This window comes from Erythrolamprus reginae, chromosome 13 (assembly GCF_031021105.1).
Source record: "Erythrolamprus reginae isolate rEryReg1 chromosome 13, rEryReg1.hap1, whole genome shotgun sequence".
Classification (NCBI taxonomy): Eukaryota; Metazoa; Chordata; class Lepidosauria; order Squamata; family Dipsadidae; genus Erythrolamprus; species Erythrolamprus reginae.
In genome coordinates this window covers 8,391,524-8,407,670 of record NC_091962.1, presented here as the reverse complement: position 1 = coordinate 8,407,670, position 16,147 = coordinate 8,391,524, and the positions used below count along the sequence as shown (strand labels likewise).

At 43.6% G+C, this 16,147-nt stretch overlaps 1 protein-coding gene across 1 annotated transcript; it reads left to right on the top strand.

Annotated features, from left to right (window-relative positions):
- Window positions 1–2,525: 2,525 nt before the first annotated feature.
- LOC139175118 (phospholipase A and acyltransferase 3-like) lies at window positions 2,526–9,536 on the top strand. The gene is made up of 5 exons (XM_070766006.1): window positions 2,526–2,708; window positions 5,176–5,278; window positions 6,347–6,615; window positions 8,452–8,811; window positions 8,862–9,536. The coding sequence occupies exons 1-4, from the start codon at window positions 2,679–2,681 to the stop codon at window positions 8,506–8,508; spliced, it is 459 nt and encodes a 152-aa protein (XP_070622107.1). The 5' UTR covers window positions 2,526–2,678; the 3' UTR covers window positions 8,509–8,811; window positions 8,862–9,536.
- Window positions 9,537–16,147: the final 6,611 nt, after the last annotated feature.

The following is a 16,147-nucleotide window of genomic DNA, read 5'->3' as shown; positions in this document are numbered from 1 at the left end:
GGGTCTATTCATTATATTAATCAATTATAAAAGTTATGATACTGAATTTGTTCAATCACGTCAAGTATTAATACCACTTTATAAGGCCTTGGTAAGGCCTTCAGTTTTGCAAGGATGTTGAGATTCTACAAAAACTGCAGAGAAGAGCGACAAAGAGGACTAGGGGACTGGAGGTTAAAACATGAAGAACAGTTGCAGGAACTGGGCACAGTAGAGGAGAGAGGATAGTAGTCTACCAAATATCTCAGGGGTTGCCACAAAGAAGTAGTCAACCTATTCTCCAAAGCACCGGAGGGCAGGGCAAGAAACGATGGGTGAAAACTAAACAAGAAGAGAAGCAACCTAGAACTAAGGAGAAAATTCCTAACAGAACAATTAACCAGTGGAACAGCTTGCCTCCAGAAGTTATGGATCGCTCCAACACTGGACGTTTTTAAGAAGATGTTGGATAACCATTTGTCTGAAGTAGTGTTTAGGGTCTCCTGCCCAAGCAGGGGGTTGGAATGGAAGACCTTCACGGTCCTTTCTAACACTGCTGTTGTTATTATTATAATTATTGTTAATTAATAAACTTTAAAATGGTGATGAATAGAAAATATGATTTATATCAATTTAGCCATTTCAAAAATGATTATAGTAACTAGAATATAAATAAGACAAATAACCATAGTAATCAATATGTCGATAGAAAGAACTGTAAAAATGGTGCGATGTAATGTTTTTTTTTTATTTTTTTATTTATTTTATTCATTCATTCATTCATTTATTAATTCATTCAATTTTTATGCTGCCCTTCTCCTTAGACTCAGGGCGGCTTACAACATGTTAGCAATAGCACTTTTTAGTTATGTTAGTGTTGTTATTGTTTTGTTTCTATTTTTTGGGGGTACTATTTTTAATATACACTGCTCAAAAAAATAAAGGGAACACTCAAAGAACCCATCCTAGATCTGTTTAATAAAAAAAAAATATTAAATTTTTGTTTCAACAAACAAAAAAATCTTAAAGAAAGAGTGCCCAACACCAATAAACCCCTCCACCATTTAGGGGGTTAAATTATTTACAATAAATTTCAATTTCTTCCTTGGCTCCGGTTTACATTTCTTTACATACAAAAAGTGATTGGAATTTATTTTTCACATTGTCGTCATGAATTCTACTTAAGATATAATCTTTCACCTTATTCCATCGTGCCATCAGCTTCTCCAATTTATTTTCATCAAAGTTATTTAATCTTATTTCCATAATTTCGAAGTGGATGTGGTCCACCATGTACCAGTACCAATTCTGGATTGTCCATTTATTGCTGTCCTTCCACCCTAGTACCACTACTGCTTGAGCGCTTTCCAAAGCTGCTGTTTTGATTTCTTTAAACTCTCGTAATTCCCCATGTTTAACTAGTGTTGCTGATTCTTTCGTGATTATCCAATTAATGTTTAGCATATTGTTAATTTCATTCTGTACTTCCTTCCAAAGTGTTTGAACTTCAACACATTCCCAGAGCATATGCATAAAAACTCCTTTTATTTGTTTTATTTATTTATTCATTCATTCATTCATTCATTCATTCATTCATTCATTCATTCATTCATTCATTCAATTTTTATGCCGCCCTTCTCCTTAGACTCAGGGCGGCTTACAACATGTTAGCAATAGCACCTTTTAGTTTTGTTAGTCCTGTTATTGTTATGTTTCTTCTATTTTTTTGGGGTACTGTTTTTAATATACACTGCTCAAAAAAATAAAGGGAACACTCAAAAGAACCCATCCTAGATCTGAATGAATGAAATATTCTCATTGAATACTTTGCTCTGTACAAAGTTGAATGTGCACAACAGTGTGTGAAATTGAGTGTCCGTCAGTGTTGCTTCAAGTTTTATTGGATTTATATGCCGCCCCTCTCCGAAGACTCGGGGCGGCTAACAGCAATCATAGACAGTGTACAATAATAATCCAATACTAAAAGCGAATTAAAAACCCCTTAATATACAAAACCAACATACATACAAACGTACCATGCATACAATTGTAACGGCCTAGGGGGAGAAGAAGTCTTAATTCCCCCATGCCTGGCGGCAGAGTTGGGTTTTAAGTAGCTTACGAAAGGCAAGGAGGGTAGGGGCAATTCTAATCTCTGGGGGGGAGTTGGTTCCAGAGGGCCGGGGGCTCCTAAGTGGACAGTTGGATTTCACAGAAGTTTGATTTACTTGGAGTTATATTGTGTCCTTTAAGTGTTCCCTTTATTTATTTATTTTAGCAATGTATATATAAATCAATAAAATAAAAAGGAAAAAAAGGAAAATAAATCACCCTTCCCAAGTTCCCAACTGGCCTTCTGTCGTGTGGCATATTGCCAACTTCTACACTGGCTTGATAACAGTGGTCATAAAGTCTTTGGGCTCGGCTTCCTTCCTCCCTTTTTCTAAACGTTGACGGTCAAGAGGTTCATTTCTGGAAAATTGATACCAACCGTCGATTTTGCGCGGGATAGCATTTATCCTTTAAATTCGTGGGACTTTCGCTTTGGATGCATGCTGTTAGTTGCCTTCAGACAGGGATCAACCCCCTCAAAGAGATCCTGCTCGGGGATCTATTGAAAACTCCCCAGCTTCTCTCATCATTTGGGGATTCCCTTCTTCCAGATTTCTGAAAGAACAATACTGCGGGCCAGCCTCAACATGACTAGCTTTGCTTCGTGCACTGAGGAGGTAAGACGGAGAGCGAAAGCAAAAAGCATTTGAAGAGGAAATTGTGTGCATTGTGCATTGTGTGAGTGTGTATATGTTGGGCTCCTTTGTTATAACACCCTCCCCCCCCTTGGGTACTAGATTCTATTTATTTCTATGTCATGCAAATATAGTATTGTAGTATAATAATAATAATAATAATAATAATAATAATAATAATAATAATAATAATTTATTGGATTTGTATGCCGCCCCTCTCCGCAGACTCAGGGCGGGTAACAACAATAATAAACACAACATGTTTATTTATATATACATGTCAGTATATATACATATATACTGATATGTACACATATACACACCTACATACATACATTAAAGGGCTAAATAAGGTCCAGGAGGGAAGTGTTTTTAATAGGAAAGTGAACGTAAGAACAAGGGGACACAATCTGAAGTTAGCTGGGGGAAAGATCAAAAGCAACATGAGAAAATATTATTTTACTGAAAGAGTAGTAGATCCTTGGAACAAACTTCCAGCAGAAGTGGTAGATAAATCCACAGTAACTGAATTTAAACATGCCTGGTATAAACATATATCCCTCCTAAGATAAAATACAGAAAATAGTATAAGGGCAGACTAGATGGACCATGAGGTCTTTTTCTGCCGTCAGACTTCTATGTTTCTGTTTCTATGTACTGTACAATCCAATAATAAAAACAACTAAAAACCCTTATTATAAAACCAAACATACCATGCATAACTTGTAATGGCCTAGGGGGAAGAGCTATCTCAACTCCCCCATGCCTGGCGGTATAAATGAGTCTTGAGTAGTTTACGAAAGACAGGGAGGGTGGGGGCAGTTCTAACCTCCGGGGGGGAGTTGGTTCCAGAGGGCCGGGGCCCCCACAGAGAAGGCTCTTCCCCTGGGGCCCGCCAAACGACATTGTTTAGTCGACGGGACCTGGAGGAGGCCAACTCTGTGGGACCTTATCGGTTGCTGGGATTCGTGCGGTAACAGGCGGTTCCGGAGATAATCTGGTCCATTGCCATGTAGGGCTTTGTTTTAACATAAGTATAAAGTATAGATAGAAAAGATAAAAAAGACATTAGGACAGGGACGGTAGGCACAGACAAAGGAAATTGCTTCGTTCGCTCTGGATTGCCAATGTGATGTCCGGAAAAGAAATAAGCAGTAAAATCGCTGATTGGTTAAGATGCGGCTTGAATTAAAAGTACCGCCAAAATTAAACGGTTGTCTAAAAATGTTCCCGCCTAAATAGAAATGTATAAATAGGGCAACGGATTAGCCGTTGCCCTCGTTGGGAGTTGATTGTTGTAGAGAGCGTTCCGTAGGACTGAGATGAATAAAAGAAACCTGTTGAACTGAAGCTGCCTCCTAGAACTGATTTAACAGCCGAAGCCTCCTTAAGCGCCACCGAAAGGCTCCTCTGGCAGCCCAGAAAAGCCGGGATTAAAGGGGGAATGGCAAGAAACTGGCCGGGCCTTCGTGCTGCTCTCAAATTGCCTGGGAAATTTTTCCGGGTTCGGGTTCTTAAGTACAAAATGGTTCTTAAGAAGAGGCAAAAAAATCTTGAACACCCGGTTCTTATCTAGAAAAGTTCGTAAGTAGAGGCGTTCTTAGGTAGAGGTACCACTGTATTAGTAAAATACAGTGGTACCTCGTGATACGAACCTCTCATGATACGAACCCGGGGTTCGGAAATTTTTTGCCTCTTCTTACGAACTTTTTTCGGCTTACGAACCCACCGCAGATTGCAAAATGGCACTCCACTGGGTGCTGCCGCCTGACTGTCACCTTTTAAAATAGCCGGGGGGCTTCTCAGCGTTCTCCCGAACCCAAACCCGAACTTTTCGGGTTCAGGTTCAGGAGGCCGCTGAGAAGTGCCGCCGCCCGGCTGTCACCTTCTGAAAAAGCCGGGGGGTTTCAGGTTCAGGTTCCGGAGGCCGCCAAGAAGCGCCCGGCTGTTTTAGAAGGTTACAGCTGGGCAGCGCCGGCTGGCGGAGCGCCGTTTTTGCGAACGGCAGCGGCGTTTTCGGCCGATCTGGAGGCTGGAAAGGAGGTGGGGAATCCCAATAGGGAATTCCATGGGCGGAGCTTTGACGTCACGAAGACGTCCTTCCTGGAGGCCGAAACGTGTTATTCCAAAACCTGTTATTCCGTTTTGATTCTACAGTAGGCTGCATCACAACTTTATGACTCCCACCCCCTCCAAACTTCCTGCACTGTTGCAAGAGAGCTTGTAGACTTGCCCTCTGCTTTAACGGTCCTTTGGGGTTTGGAATCCATATTGCCAGTTTATTAGAGATACTGGCAGGGTGGGGGTCTCACCAAGAGACAGTTATTGTTGTTGTTGTTGTTATTATTATTATTATTAATTAGATTTGTATGCCGCCCTTCTCCGAAGACTCGGGGCGGCTCACAAGTTGCTTTCTCTACACTGGAGCCTGGACTTTGTTCCCTTGTAGGTGTATGTGGATCCTGGGGACTTGATTCGAGTCTTCCGGAAGGTGTTCCAACACTGGGCAGTCTACGTGGGTGAGGGCTACGTCATCCATCTAACTTCGACAGGTAAGAAACGTGGGGTAGATTGGACCCTCAGCTCCCCGTCTGAACCTTTGTATCTGAGCTGCAACATTAATTTGGGGCAAGGATTTAGGCCAAGCTGCTACGATGTTTTCCTCCTCCTCCTCCTTTCCACAATCTCCATTTCCTTCTAGCACTGATAATATTACATAGTTGGGTCATGAAATGTTTGGAAGAAGACAACCAAACTCAGAGAGCAACAAAGTTCCCAAATATTCCTCCTGCTCCTCCCCCACTTCCTCCTCCTCTCCTTCTCCTCCTCCTCCTTCTCTCCTTCTCCTCCACCTTCTCCTCCTCCTCCTCTCCTCCTCCTTCTCTTGCTCCTCCTCCTCCCCTCCTGCTCCTTCTCTTCCTACTCGTTCTCCTTCTCCTCCTCTTGCTCCTCCTCTCCTTCTCCTCCCCCTCCTCCTCTCTTGCTCCTTCTCTTCTTCTTCCTCCTCCTTCTCCCCCTCCTCTTCTCCTTCTCCTCCTCCTCCTGTTCCTTCTCTCCTTCTCTTCCTTCTCCTCCTGCTCCTTCTCTTCCTCTTCCTCCTCATTCTCCTCCTCCTGTTCCTGCTCCTTCTCCCCCCTCTTCCTTCTCCTCCTTCTTCTCCTCCTCCTGCTCCTTCTCTCCTTCTCCTCCTCCTCTCCTTCTCCTCCTTCTTCTCCTCCTCCTCTCCTCCTCCTCCTCCTCCCCCCTCCTGCTCCTTCTCTTCCTACTCGTTCTCGTTCTCCTCCTCTCCTCCTCCTCCTCTTGCTCCTCTCCTTCTTCTCTTCCTTCTCCTCCTCCTCCCCCTCCTCCTTCTCTCCTGCTCCTTCTCTTCTTCTTCCTACTCCTTCTCCTTCTCCTCCTTCTTCTCCTCCTCCTGTTCCTTCTCTTCCTCCTCCTTCTCCTCCCCCCTCTTCCTTTTCTTCCTCCTCCTCTCTTTCTCCTCCTCCTCCTCCTCCTCTTCCTCCTCCTCCTCTGACTTGGCCTGCAATAGAAAGTTCTGAGAGAACCTCTACACTTTAACCCTGCACGAAGTCTCTCCTACATGCATGAATGTCTGGGGTCGCATCTCTTTTCCTTTGAAGATGAAGTTGCAGGAGCTGGATTTGGCAGTTTGAAGTGCATTGGGGCCGACAAAGCATTGATCAAGAAGGAAAAGCTACGCGACGTGGTAGGAAACGATCGCTACTGTGTGAGCAACAAGCATGACTCCAAATATCCCCCCCGGACCCCAGACCAGATCATCGCTCTCGCAAACAAACTGGAAGGCAAAACGGTGGAATATAAACTCTTCAGCAACAACTGTGAGCATTTTGCCAACTACCTGCGCTACGATGTGCCCCGAAGTGATCAAGTGAGTATCATCTTTGCAGATTTAGAGATATTTCTTGTGAATCCTGTCTCCGGGAGCGATAGCGATAGCCAGCATTGCTGCGTTCTTCTGAATGATGTGAAGGTTCGACCCACTTGGTGCTCTAGGGTTGTGTGGGGACTAGAACTCCCAGAATTCCGTTGGCTTTGAGAGCTGGGGGATTCTGGGAGTTGCAGTTCAACTAGCCCCCAAACCAGAGGTGGGTTCCTCCCAGTTTGGACCAGTTTGTCCAAACTGGTAGCATCCCACTGGTGACGTCATGATGATGTCATGGAACCGGTTTGGTCAATGTCGGTCCATGGGTACCGCAGAGGGGCGGCATACAAATCTAATAAATAATAATAATAATAGTAATAATAATAATAATAACAACAACAATAATAATAATTAATAACAATAATAATAATAATAATATCTTTTAAATATATTTTTGATTTTTTAATTTTTTTAATTTTTAAAATTATTTTTGCATTTTTGGAATTTTTGGGAATTTTTTGGGAAGTTTTGATTTTTTTGAATTTTTTTTGATTTTTTTACTTTTTAAAATTTTTAATTTTTTTGAGTTTCTTATTTTTCTTCTGAGTATGTGCAGAAGCTGAATTTCCAGCAATGTGCATGCGGTCGTCATCTTGCTTTCGGCTTATTTTTTAATTATTATTTATTATTATTATTTTTATTTGAATTTTTTTCCCTTCTGAGCATGTGCAGAAGCTAAGTATCCAGCACTTTGCAGGTAGTCGCCATCTTGGGGTTTTTTGGTTGTTAAAATCCCCCCCTCACGGATTTTTTCGGCAGGGTCAGTTACGCAGAACTTGTAGAATTGTTTTTCTTTATTTCTTTTTTTTCCTTCTGGGCTCTGAGTATGTTTTTCCTATCGCAGTAAATGAGGTTAAATGTGTATAATTTTAGAAAAGCTGTGCGTGCTTGCGTGTAGATACACTTTGTATAATGCATAATGTACAGTATATTTTTGTGTGCCTGTGTGTAAAATGCAAGTACACATATGACATACATACATAGAATTAAACAGTATTCAGTGGGGGTGGATTTTCCTTACAAGATCTCCGTCCCAATGATCCTATAAAAGGTTCTATGGTATATCGAGGAGACCTGATCAAACGACAGAAAATTCACGACCTTTCTCGGGATTAAATAATACAGTGATCCCTCGATTTTCGCGATCTCGTTCTTCGCGAAACGCTATATCGCGATTTTTCCCACCCGATGACGTCACTCTCTTCCTTCCTTTCTCATCTTTTTTTCTCTCTCTCTTTCTCTATCTTGCTTCTTCCTCTCTCACACTCTCTTCCTCCCTCTCTCATCTCTTTCTTTCCTTCTCTCTCTTTCTCTATCTCTCCCCCTCTTGCTGGCGGGCGGGCAGGCAAGCGGGGGCATCAGCGAGGAAGACCCAGGGAAGGTTCCTTCGGCCGCCCAGCAGCTGATCTGCTCGGCAGCGCGGTAGCAGCGAGGAGCCGAATCGGGGTTTCCCCTTTGCGTGGGCGGCGGGGAAACCCCGATCTTCGTCTGCTCACTGCTGCTGCGCTACCGAGCAGATCAGCTGCTGGGCGGCTGAAGGAACCTTCCCTGGGTCTTCCCCGCCGCCCACGCAAACTCCACCATCTGCGCATGCGCGGCCATGAAAAAAACGGTGCGCATGCGCAGATGGTGTTTTTACTTCCGCAACCCTACATCGCAAAAAATCGATTATCGCGAGGGGTCTTGGAACGGAACCCTCGCGATAATCGAGGGATCACTGTATGATCTTTTCTTGCCCCAAAGACAAAATCTTTGCTGATTGTCTTTCTCTTTCATTTGCAGTCCCGGCTTGCCGGTTGGGCATTCATAGCTTCATCTGTAGTCCCGCTCCTACTCTGAAGATCAAGCAAGGAGAATTTGAGTCTGGTTTCAACAAACGCTCTCGAAGAATCCGCTATCTGCAATATTTTTAATTGGCTTTCTTCCTCTTTGCCTCTCTGTCTGTTTTCTTTTCCTTGAGACGCGAGCCGTGATGAAATCCAATTTTTTAAAATTTACTATCAGTTTTGTGGGCGTGGATTTCGGACATGAATCCAATCGAGAGAGCCCCAAAATATTTCATGAGAAGAGTCCTCCGCTCCTCCGCTCGCAGTAGAATAACTTAGGCCACCAGACTTGAAATCTTGGGCTTAGAAAACTTAAGTTTCAATTTCGATTCTCTGCACAGACTCAAACGTTTAAGCTTCCATTAGAACTACGTTGCCCTTGAACTGATTATGTAGTTACTTTTTCCACAATGTCCTACCTGTCAATGACTATTTTAGCAGAGTTCTTCTTTAAAGTAGCAGCAATTACAGGCAAACAACACGGGCAGGAGAGAACAGTTAGTTTCATTTTGATAGTTCAGAGTGGACTGAGAGCACAGAGTGGGCTGAGCCACGCCCAGCCTTCAAGCTTAAGTTTCAATTTCGATTCTCTGCACAGACTCAAATGTTTAAGCTCCCATTAGAACTATGTTGCCCTTGAACTGATTATGTAGTTCCTTCTGCCACAATGTCCTACCTGTTAATGACTACTTCAGATTCAACTACAACAATACACGGGTACACAGTAGATACAAACTTAATTCAAACTCGATTGCAGAAAATACGACTTCAGAAACAGAGTGGTCATTGCCTGGAATTTACTACCTGACTCTGTGGTTTCTTCCCCAAACCCCCAAAACTTTAACCTTAGACTTTGTACTGTTGACCTCACCCCATTCCGAAGAGGTCTGTAAGGGGGATGCATAAGCGCCCCATTGTTCCTACTATCCCTGTCTTACTGAACTTTTGTCCTCATTAATCTGTACTTTGCTTATGTTTATACCAATATACCTTGCACATGTTTGACCAAAACACAGAAATCAATAAAATAAAATAAATAAATATAATACCAGTAGCAGAGTTCTTCTTTAAAGTAGCAGCAATTACAGGTAAACAACACGGGCAGGAGAGAACAGCTAGTTTCATTTGGATAGTTCAGAGTGGACTGCGAGTACAAGTGGGCTCAGCCACGCCCAGCCTTCAGGCTTAGGTTTCAATTTCGATTCTCTGCACAGATTCAGAAGTGTTTTAGCTCCCATTGGTTGACCTAGTTGCTATGCCTATTCATTGGCAGACCTTAAGGGAAATCGCTTCAAACTCAATTGCAAAAAATACGACTTCAGTAACAAAGTTGTCAATGCTTGGACTGCACTACCCGACTCTGTGGTTTCTTCCCCAAACCCCCAAAACTTTAACCTTAGACTGTCTACTGTCAACCTCAGCCATTCCTAAGAGGTCTACAGTGACAATAAGTATGAAAAGGGGTCATCACTTACTTCTTTTCCAGGGCTGTCGTAACTTTGAATGGTCTTTAATGGACTGTCATAATTCGAGGAATACCTGCATACTGAAATTGTGCCCTTTGAAGCATGTGTATGCATTTATTTTGTGTGTTTCCTGGAAAGCTTCTATACAGGTAGCATTCAACTTACAATATAGCAAATGATTTAGCTTTACTAGATAAGTGGTCAAAGCAATGGAAACTGCAGTTTAATGTTTCCAAATGTAAAATAATGCACTTGGGGAAAAGGAATCCTCAATCTGAGTATTGTATTGGTGGTTCTGTGCTAGCAGAAATTTCAGAAGAGAAGGATAAGATTTAGGGATAGTGATTTCTGACAGTCTCAAAATGGGTGAACAGTGGGGTCAGGCGGTAGGGAGACCAAGTAGGATGCTTGGTTGCATAGCTAGAGGTATAACAAGCGGGAAGAGGGAGATTGTGATCCCGCTGTATAGAGAGCTGGTGAGACCCCACTTGGAATAATACTGTGTCCAGTTCTGGAGACCTTCAGCTACAAAAAGATATTAACAAAATTGAACGGGTCCAAAGACGGGCTACAAGAATGGTGGAAGGTCTTAAGCATAAAACGTATCAGGAAAGACTTAATGAACTCAATCTGTATAGTCTGGAGGACAGAAGGAAAAGGGAGGACATGATAGAAACATTTAAATATGTGAAAGGGTTAAATAAGCTCCAGGAGGGAAGTGTTCTTAATAGGAAAGTGAAGACAAGAACAAGGGGACACAATCTGAAGTTAGTTTGGGGAAAGATCAAAAGCAACATGAGAAAATATTATTTTACTGAAATAATGGAACAAACCTCCGGCAGACGTGGTTGGTAAATCCACAGTCACTGAATTGAAACATGCCTGAGATAAACATAGATCCATCCTAAGATAAAAATACAGGAAATAGTATAAGGGCAGACTAGATGGACTTTTTCTGCCCTCAGTCTTCTATGTTTCTAAGATGAAAAAATAAAGACATTTGACAACATTGGAGTCGGGGACGCCACAGAGAAGGCTCTTCCCCTGGGTCCCACTAAACAACATTGTTTAGTCGACGGGACCCGGAGAAGGCCCACTCTTTGGGACCTAACTGGTCGCTGGGATTCGTGCCGCAGAAGGTGGTCCCTGAGGTAATCTGGTCCGGTGCCATGAAGGCCTTTATAGGTCATAACCAACACTTTGAATTGTGATCGGAAACTGATTGACAACCAATGCAGACTGCGGAGTGTTGGTGTGACATGGGCATATTTGGGAAAGCCCATGACTGCTCTCGCAGCTGCATTCTGCACGATCTGAAGTTTCCGAACACTCTTCAAAGGTAGCCCCATGTAGAGAGCGTTACAGTAGTCGAACCTCGAGGTGATGAGGGCATGAGTGACTGTGAGCAGTGAGTCCCGGTCCAAATAGGGCTGCAACTGGTGCACCAGGTGAACCTGGGCAAACGCCCCTCTCGCCACAGCTGAAAGATGTTTATATAAGGTGTTGGTTATCACCTATAAAGCCCTAGATGGCATTGGCTCAGAATATTTATGGGGCCATCCTCTGCCATGTATCTCCCAGTGACCGACTAGAACCCACAGGGTCGGGCTTCTCCCGGTCCTTTCGGCAAAACAACGCTGCTTGGTGGGGCCACGTGGGAGGGCCTTCTCTGTGGTGGCTCTGGTTCTATGGAATCAAATCAACTCGTACCGGCCGCCCCTCTCCAAGCCTTCCGAAAGGCTGTGAAAACATGTCTCTGTTTCAGGCCTGGGGCCATTGGCCAAGGCTTATTAGCTCCTGCCAAGAAGATCAAATATTTGATGAATGGTTGTTTTATTTGGTGTTTTTAAATCTTTTGAGACTGCTATTGCTTTATTATGTCATCTATCTATCTATCTATCTATCTATCTATCTATCTATCTATCTATCTATCTATCATCTATCTATCTATCTATCTATCTATCTATCTATCTATCTATCTATCTACCTACCTACCTAATCAATCAATCTATCTATCTACCTACCTAATCTACCTACCTACCTACCTACCTATTTATTTATTGGATTTGTATGCCACTCCTCTCCTTATTGTTTATATCGTTATTACTATATTATACCTAATAAGACTCTCAATCGGTAACTGTTTCGTAAGTTTATTACTGACTGGAAACTGCTTGACAACTATGCATTATACACAACAATACCATTTTTATTATTGTACGCCCACACAGGGTTTGCGAGGAGTTGGGCGGATTAGAAGTTTAATGAATTAAATTAAATAATTCCCAGGCTTGGTTATTGGAGTCTACGGAGAGGGAGGGCATACAAATCTGATAAATAAATAAATAAATAAATAAATAAATAAATAAATAAATAAATAAATTTTTAAAAAGGGAGAATTTCCTTGACTTCACCGGAGTACAAAAGTCTTTCAGGTCGGCTTTTCCTTTTCTTTTCACTTTGACCGTCAAGAGGGCCAATTCTAGGAAAGCATTGGTTTCGGTTATTACTATATTATGCTGTTTTTATTATTGTCATGGTAACTAAGTATTGATTTTGGTTTCATGAGAGAGCATTTACAACCCTTATCTCCTGCTATAAAGTTACCTCCCCAACTTTGTGATCTCTTTAAAAACCCCAACCTCTCTATCATTGGGGCATTTGCTTCTTCCGGATTCCCGGGAACAACAACCCTGCAGCTGGCATCAATAAGGCAAACAAACAGGACAGAAAACTGGAAGGTGTGTACCTCTGATATATATATATATTGTGTGTATGTGTATTTTTCAGAGTGGCCTTTGCCCCAATTCCTTAATCTTTATGTACAGGGTGCATTCCAAAAGTAATGCAATTATTTTTTTGTAAAGATATTTATTGAACAGATTTGCACAAACACTTAAAATTCTTCAAAGTACTGTCCTTGGGCCTCTGCACTTTTTTTTCCAGCGACTCTGCCGTGACCGGTACAGGCCCTGGAAGGCGTCTTCGGGGACCACTCGCAAGGTCTTCGTCACGGCTGATTGGATCTCTTCTATGGATGAAAAACGGGTTCCTTTCAGGGTTGGGAACAAAAAGAAGTCTCCTGGGGCGACGTCAGGACTATGGGGCTGGATGGGGGGGGCAGTGTTGGCACCTGGTGTTTGGCCAGGAACTTGCGGACTCATAGCGCATTGTGGCAAGGTGCGTTTTTCGTCCATAGAAGAGATCCAATCAGCCGTGATGAAGATCTTGCGAGAGGTCCCTGAAGACGCCTTCCAGGACACGTACTGGTCATGGCAGAGTCGCTGGAAAAAATGTGTAGAGGCCCAAGGACAGTACTTTGAAGAATTTTAAGTGTTTGTGCAAATCTGTTCAATAGATTACTTTAAAAAAATAATCACATTACTTTTGGGATGCAGATCATGGTTGCCAAATTGGATGCTTTTTTCAGGAGGCAATTGGACTTTCTTGTTCTTGCTTTTGAAGAGCTTTCGCTTCTCCTCCAAGAAGCTTCCTCTGCTCTGGCAAGATGGGGGGGTGGGAGGGGGTAGTGGAAGGATGCAAACCTTGTCCCTACAGACTTACAATGTGACTGTGAGAACTATCAACCCCTGGAACGTCCTGCCTCGAGAGGTTATTGATGCTCCATCATGGGAGGACTAAGCCACTTGTCTGAAATGGTACAGTGGTACCTCCACTTACGAACTTAATTCGTTCCGTGAGCAGGTTCTTAAGTAGAAAAGTTTGTAAGTAGAAGCCATTTTTCCCATAGGAATCAATGTAAAAGCAAATAATGTGTGCAAACCCATTAGGAAAGAATTTGGGTGGGAGGAGGAGGAGGAGGAAGAGGAGGAGGACAGTTGCTGCCGAAGGAAGAAGGTGAGGTAAGGGGAATAAAAAGAATCCAAAATTTTAAGGCTTAAGGGAGGGGGACTCTGAGGCGGAAAGGAGGAGCATGTGCCTCCAATACACTCAGTGCGAGGCTGCCTCCCATACACTGCGCCAGAGAGAGAAACCCAGGGGGAATGGAAGGAAACTGGCCGGGCCTTTGTGCTGCTCTCAAATTTCCTGGGAAATTTTTCCAGGCTTGGGTTCTTAAGTAGAAAATGGTTCTTAAGAAGAGGCAAAAAATCTCAAACACCCATTTTTTATCTAGAAAAGTTCTTAAGTAGAGGTACCACTGTATTTGATCACCTGCTGAAACAGCGGGGGGGGGGGGAGGTTGGACTAGAAGACCTCTAAGATCCCTTGCAACCCTGTTATTCCGTTGTTCTTTTCATTCTACAGTAGTTGCATCAACTACATACATTTCCCCCACAACTTTTTGCAAGACAGTGTTCTGCTTTAATGGTCCATTGGGGTTTGGAATCCATATCGCCAGTTTATTAGAGATTCTGGCAGGGGGGGGTCTCACGGAGAGACCGTTGCTTTCTCTACACTGAGACTGAACTTCCTTCCCTTGTAGGTGGACATGGAGCCTGGGGACTTGATTGAGATCTTCCGGCTAGGATACCAACACTGGGCAGTCTACGTGGGTGACGGCGATGTTGTCCATATGACTAGGCGAAGTAAGAAACCTGGGGTGGGTTAGATCCTCAACTCCCCTTCCCCAATTTGTATCTAAGCTGCAATGTTAATTTGGGGCAAGGATTTAGGATAGGCATGTCCCTCGCTTCTGGTCAAGCTGCTACGAAGTTCCGAAGAGCAGGATGGGGCCAGAAAATTTATTTATTTATTTATTAGATTTGTATGCTGCCCTTCTCTGTAGACTCGGGGCGGCTCACAGCATACAATAAAACAATTCATGACAAATCTAATAGATTTAAAAAACATTTTAAAACCCCATTATTAAACCAGACATACACACAGACAAACCATACATAAATTGTATAGGCCAGGGGGAGAGGCGGGGTAATGCCTCAATTCCCCCATGCCTAATGGCAGAGGTGAGTTTTAAGGAGTTTACGGAAGGTAAGGAGGGTGGGGGCACTTCTAATCTCTGAAGGGAGCTGGTTCCAGAGAGTCGGAGTCGCCACAGAGAAGGCTCTTCCCCTGGGACCCGGAGAAGTCCAACTTTGTGAGACCTAATCGGTGGCTGGGATTTGTGCGGCAGAAAGCGGTCCTGGAGATATTCTGGTCCGATGCCATGAAGGGGTCATAGGTTATAGGTTATAGGTCATAACCAACACTTTGAATTGTGACTGGAAACTGATCGGCAACCAATTCAAACTGCGGAGTGTTGATGTAACATGGGCATACCTAGGGAAGCCCATCATAGCTCTCGTATCTGCATTCTGCACAATCTGAAGTTTCCGAACACTCTTCAAAGGTAGCCCCATGAAGAGAGCGTTACAGTAGTCGAGCCTCGTGGTGATGAGGGCATGAGTGACTGTGAGCAGTGAGTCCCAGTCCTGATAGGGCCGCAACTGGTGCACCAGGCGAACCTGGGCAAACGTCCCCCTCGCCACAGCTGAAAGATGGTTCTCTAATGTGAGCTGTGGATCGAGGAGGACGCCCAAGTTGCGCACCCTCTCTGAGGGGGCCAATAATTCCCCCCACAGGGTGATGGACGGACAGATGGAATTGTCCTTGGGAGGCAGAACCCACAGGCACTCCATCTTATCAGGGTTGAGTTTGAGTCTGTTGACACCCATCCAGGCTCCAACAGCCTCCAGGCACCGGCACATCACTTCCACTGCTTCGTTGACTTGACATGTACAGCTGGGTATCATCTGCATACTGATTGGTCTCTTTTCCTTTGAAGATGAATTTGCCGGTTTCATCTCCCCTTTGTTCATGGGTTTCCCCAGCAGTGGTAAAGAAGGAAAAGTTATCTGAGGTGGTAGGGAACAATCACTACCGTGTGAACAACAAGTATGACTCCAAATATCATGTCCGGGATTCAGAGGACATTGTCTACCTCGCAAACAGGCTAGTCGGCAAAAAAATGACATTTAAACTCTTCACCAACAATTGTGAGCATTTTGCCACCTCCCTCCGCTACTACGTGCCCAAAAGTGATCAAGTGAGTATCATCTTTACAGATTTAGAGATATTTCTTGAGAATCCTGTCTCCGGGAGCGATAGCGATAGCCAGCATTGCTGCGTTGCCTGAATGATGAGAAGGTTCACCCCACTTGGTGCTCTAGGGTTGTGTGGGGACTAGAACTCCCAGAATTCCATTGGCTCTGAGAGCTGGGTGATCCT

Bases quoted from the DNA above. Each gene is read 5' to 3' on its own strand.
- LOC139175118 (XM_070766006.1), top strand. From the start codon at position 2,679: ATGACTAGCTTTGCTTCGTGCACTGAGGAG. The intron at 5,279-6,346 runs GTAAGAAACGTG...TTTCCTTTGAAG, and splicing joins CATCCATCTAACTTCGACAG to ATGAAGTTGCAGGAGCTGGA. The intron at 6,616-8,451 runs GTGAGTATCATC...TTTCATTTGCAG, and splicing joins ATGTGCCCCGAAGTGATCAA to TCCCGGCTTGCCGGTTGGGC.